Below are 4287 nucleotides of genomic sequence, written 5' to 3'. Positions count from 1 at the left end.
CTGCCTTCGGCTCAGGTCATGATCCTGGAGTCCCGGGATCGAGTCCCATGTTGGGCTCCCTGCTCAGCGGGGGGTCTGCCTCTCTCTCTGACCCTCCCCCCTCTCATTCTCTCTCCCAAATAAATAAATAAAATCTTTAAAAAATAAAAAAATAAATAAAAAGCAACGCCACAATCACTGTTGTGATGGCAGAGCCCATAGCAGATGTCATTAACATCCTATAAAAGTCAGTGCAATGAGGACCGAGCGAGGGCATTAAATGATGGCTGAACTGGTCCTCTGGGGAGGAAGGCTCTGAGCCTGCAGCCTCCTTTCTCCATGAAAAAGGGCTGAACGCAGCACAGAGCCAGGGTGGAAGTCGGGCTCTAGGTCCCCGGTCTTGCAGTCAGGCCTCAGGGCAGTCTCCACCCGCCCGAGTCCCAAGAGGTCTGGAGAAACCTCCCAGCGCACACACTCACGTCCGTGGGGTCGTTCTCATTGGAGATGTTGACCATGTAGGTGAGCTCGGAGTACAGGTGATTCTCGCTAGGGTACGGGTTTGTCCACATCAGCAGCCACGTGTGGGAGGCGTTGGAGTGAACCGTGAGGTTCCCGGGGGGCCTGGGTTTCACTGTAGAGAAGCGGTGCCTGGTGAGGCCCTTGTCTGTTTGCAGGGAGGGGGACGGCCCGCGCGACCCGGGTCACTTAGATTGTTAGTCAACCCGGGGGGCGCGTGGGGGGCACAGTCGGCTGAGCGTCCGACTCCAGGTTTGGGCTCAGGTCATGGTCTCAGGGTCAGGGGCTCGAGCCCCACGTCGGGCTCCATGCTCAGCGGGGAGTCTGCTTGCTATTCTCTTCCTCTGTTCCTCCCCTCTCTTTTGATCAATAAATAAATAAAGCTTGAGATTTTCAGTGAACCACACCTCTGTAACACATTTCCGGAATCCCACATGGATTGAGTCTCAGCAGAGAACGACAATCATAATACTGATTATAATGTTGCTAAAACTCTACTTAGCACTCATGGTTATTAGCCAGCTTTCTACAGTGAAATGCACAATGTGTGAGCCAAAGTAACCCCAAATTTGCCTCTTTTTCACCTTTGTCCTTCACACTTTTGGCCACATCTATGTACTATGTTCTTACTCACTTTTTCTTTCGTTTATTTTGATTCATGTGTTTTAAAACTTAGTCTCCTTTTAAGCAATCCTATCCAGGAGATCATAGGTATGTAACGTGTACTAAAATCATTGCACACGTGCAGAAATGCTTTTAATTCATGGGTTCGTTCACGGGTCTGTTTAAACAACCCACTGACCGTGGGCGGCATGAACGGGCCCTTCAGGAACTGCTGAGCCCGTGAGCTCTGTGGATACCCGTGAGAATTTTCCTCTGATTCCTAGTAGCTATGTGACCTTAGGCAGGTTTACTTGCCTTCTCTATATTATATTCAATTGTAAAATGGGGATAACTCTCTTCTGGAAAACGAGGCTCAGAGAGGTAACGTGACTTGCCCAGGGTCACGCAGCAATAAATGGTGTTTTAAACTCCCGTCACTACGCCACAGCAGAATCATGGTGAACTGCGGTGCGGCCTCTGGCTACCAGGATAATAACGTCAGCCTTCCATGGTCCAGACCGCCTGAAGAAGCACCAGCGGACCAGGCGACAGAAGGTGAAGGACAGTGCCCAGCTCAGTTTTTGCTCCACAGCCAGTTTGCCTTCTGTTAAGTACGCCTCATCTCAAGTCCCAGTCAGGGCACTTAAATTTAGGTGGTTGAAATATAAAAGCTGAAGAGGGCCTGATGTACTATGGAGCCCAGTCCCATTTCAGAGATGGGAGGACTGAGGCCCAGAAAGGGGCAAAAACCTCATCGTGTCTGGGAATATGCAGAAGACTGCTTGCGCCTCATTCCCCCAACTGGAGCCTGCCTCCCCTGCCCCAGAGCCCGGCTGGGGTTCGGGACCCCCCCGCCCCCGGCCCCACTCACCATGCGCACTGGGCTGGAAGGAGCCGCCCCACAGCTGCTCCTTCCCAGCCCACAGGTCCAGCTGATAGACGTCCGTGCCGACCACGTCATCTATCGGCATGCTGCACGTGCACACCGCGCCTTCTCGGTTCTCGGGGACACACGTGCGGTTTCTGCAGACACGGGTGTGCCATTAGGTTGCCATGTTCAGGCGGACCGTGACCCACGGGTATCCCTGGAACATGCCTCAAGGAACACATGTTCAACATACGCTGCCCGCTTCCTGACTGCCCTGCCCCCGGGATCAGATCTGGGGACCGGGGTGTGGTGAGGACAACAGACGAGGACCGCTGTCCTTGCTGACCACAGCCACCTGCCGCGCCCACCACGGACTCTTAGACGGCTCTGGCCGTGGTCGTGGTCCCAGAACTTGGCTTGCCCTTGAAAGTCAGTGAAAGGGAAGAAACAAAGGCACTAAAGAATTTGTAACAATGCGTGTATGTGTCCCAGTGTACCCCCGGGTAGCACGGTTTATCCCAGTGGACAGCAGGCGTACCATGCTGCCCCACATCTCACAGGCTAGGCTAGGGGTCAGCGAACGTTTTCTGCAAAGGGCCACATAGTAAATATTTGGGGCTTTGAGGGCCATACTGGGTGTGCCCCAACTATTCAACTCTGCTGCTGTAGCCCAAATGCAGCCGCAGACAATACAGAAACGAATGGGCGTGGTCGAGTGCCAATAAAACTTTATTTACAAAGGCAAGTGGTAGGTCGGATGTGGGCCTCGGGCCATAGTCTGCAGATCCCTGGCCTAGACTAGGGTACCACACTTCAAAGCACAGCCCATCCAGCTTGGTATACCTTGGAATGCCTCTGTCAGTGGACCCTATATTCTGGTGTGTGGCCTACACCAGGGGGCCCTTTGTAACTGCATGCCTTGGGTACCCGATCACGTCCTGAGCACCGCCTGGAAGAATACCGCAGGTGCCATGGGTTATCCCAGTGGCCCACCTGGAACTATGTACCCTGGGTCCCATGGTCCACCAGACATCACAGTGAACTCCACCACTAACACACTATCCCCAACCCTCTAGGCACCGCCTCCCCCAAATCCCAGCTCCACCCCAGGCTTACTCGGACCCCATAAAGTCCAGCTGGTAGGACAGGCGGAGCTCGGCACTGCAGTTGGTGGGACCGTCCATCTCCCACTGACAGACAGAGGTGCTGACATAGTCGGACAAGCAGCTGGGCTCCTGCAGGACCTTAACACTCCCTGAGGAGACACAGGAGTGCCCTGAGCAGCCAAAGCCAGACAAGCAAGGGGGGCATGCACCAGGGGGACAAGTCAGAAGCCAGCCCAGACAGGACCGAGGCGTCCATCACAAAACAAGGAGACCACAGTCCCAGGCAGAGTTGTGTGCCAGTCTTCGTGGAGCTGGGGGCAGGATGGGGCTCTGGAGCTTCCCAGCCGGCATGGGGGAGATTCCTGAAGCCGAAGAATACCCCCAGGTGGCAGGGGCTACCTTTATCTTCCTGAAACTCCACTACTTGCCCCTATGAGGCCAAATCAAAGGAAGTTTCTAATCTAAGAAATGTCTAGTCTATTGCACCATCAGGCACCTGCCCCAGAGCAGTGTGAGTGAGAGGAGGGGCTCTTATCCATTTGCCTGCTCCCTGCTCCCATCTATCTTCCACCCCTCTCTGCGCTCAGGAGGCTGACCAGCCCCCCCCAACCATGGTCTTGCCACCCAGATGCCCTTGTCCTCTGGCTGCTGGTTGGGTTCGGCCAATATCAAGGGCAGGATGAAAGGTTGGGGTGTTTCTTCTGACCGGTCAGTGGCAGAGCTGGGGTGTGAAGCTGGCAGGATGGATACTGGGTTTGCCAAATCATCTGAGAGCCCTCGCCCTGGCTCGAGACTGCCCAGCCACAGACGGGCGGGTGCCTTCTTGCTCTGGTGCCCAGCACCAGCCCTGCCACCGCGGACGTCAGTCTGCATTTGTTTGCTGGATGAAGGACTAACCATGTTAGGCAGAGCCTTAGATTTCTAATAGATATCTTAAACTCACCTCGTGTCCAAAACTCACATCTGGTTCCCCACCCTCCCAAACGAGTGCTCCCTACTCTGATCCGTGCTATATTTTTCTATCACTTTCTAACACTCTTTACAATTTATTTATAACTAGGACTATGCGTCATTAGCTGTCCCCTCCCACTACAGTGTAAGCTCCTCGAGGCCCGGAATCTTTGTTTTGTTCACTGATTATCCTAGGAGTCTGGCATCTAAACGGCCAATGAACATTTGTTGAATGAGTGATCGAATGAATGAACGAAGGAATGA

General features: G+C 53.8%; 1 protein-coding gene across 1 annotated transcript; it reads right to left on the bottom strand.

Annotated features, from left to right (window-relative positions):
- Positions 1-392: 392 nt before the first annotated feature.
- Positions 393-3221, bottom strand: LOC123323946 (interleukin-4 receptor subunit alpha-like; the record flags this gene model as incomplete). Its single annotated transcript, XM_044912477.1, has 3 exons — positions 393-610; positions 1970-2121; positions 3083-3221. Coding segments are annotated over 3 exons (509 nt in total), but the record flags the coding sequence as incomplete, so codon positions are not given.
- Between the last annotated feature and the right edge of the window lie 1066 nt (positions 3222-4287).

The sequence above is a fragment of the Neomonachus schauinslandi genome, unplaced genomic scaffold (genome assembly GCF_002201575.2).
Source record: "Neomonachus schauinslandi unplaced genomic scaffold, ASM220157v2 HiC_scaffold_2942, whole genome shotgun sequence".
Taxonomy (NCBI): domain Eukaryota; kingdom Metazoa; phylum Chordata; class Mammalia; order Carnivora; family Phocidae; genus Neomonachus; species Neomonachus schauinslandi.
This window is presented reverse-complemented; position numbering and strand designations above follow the sequence as displayed.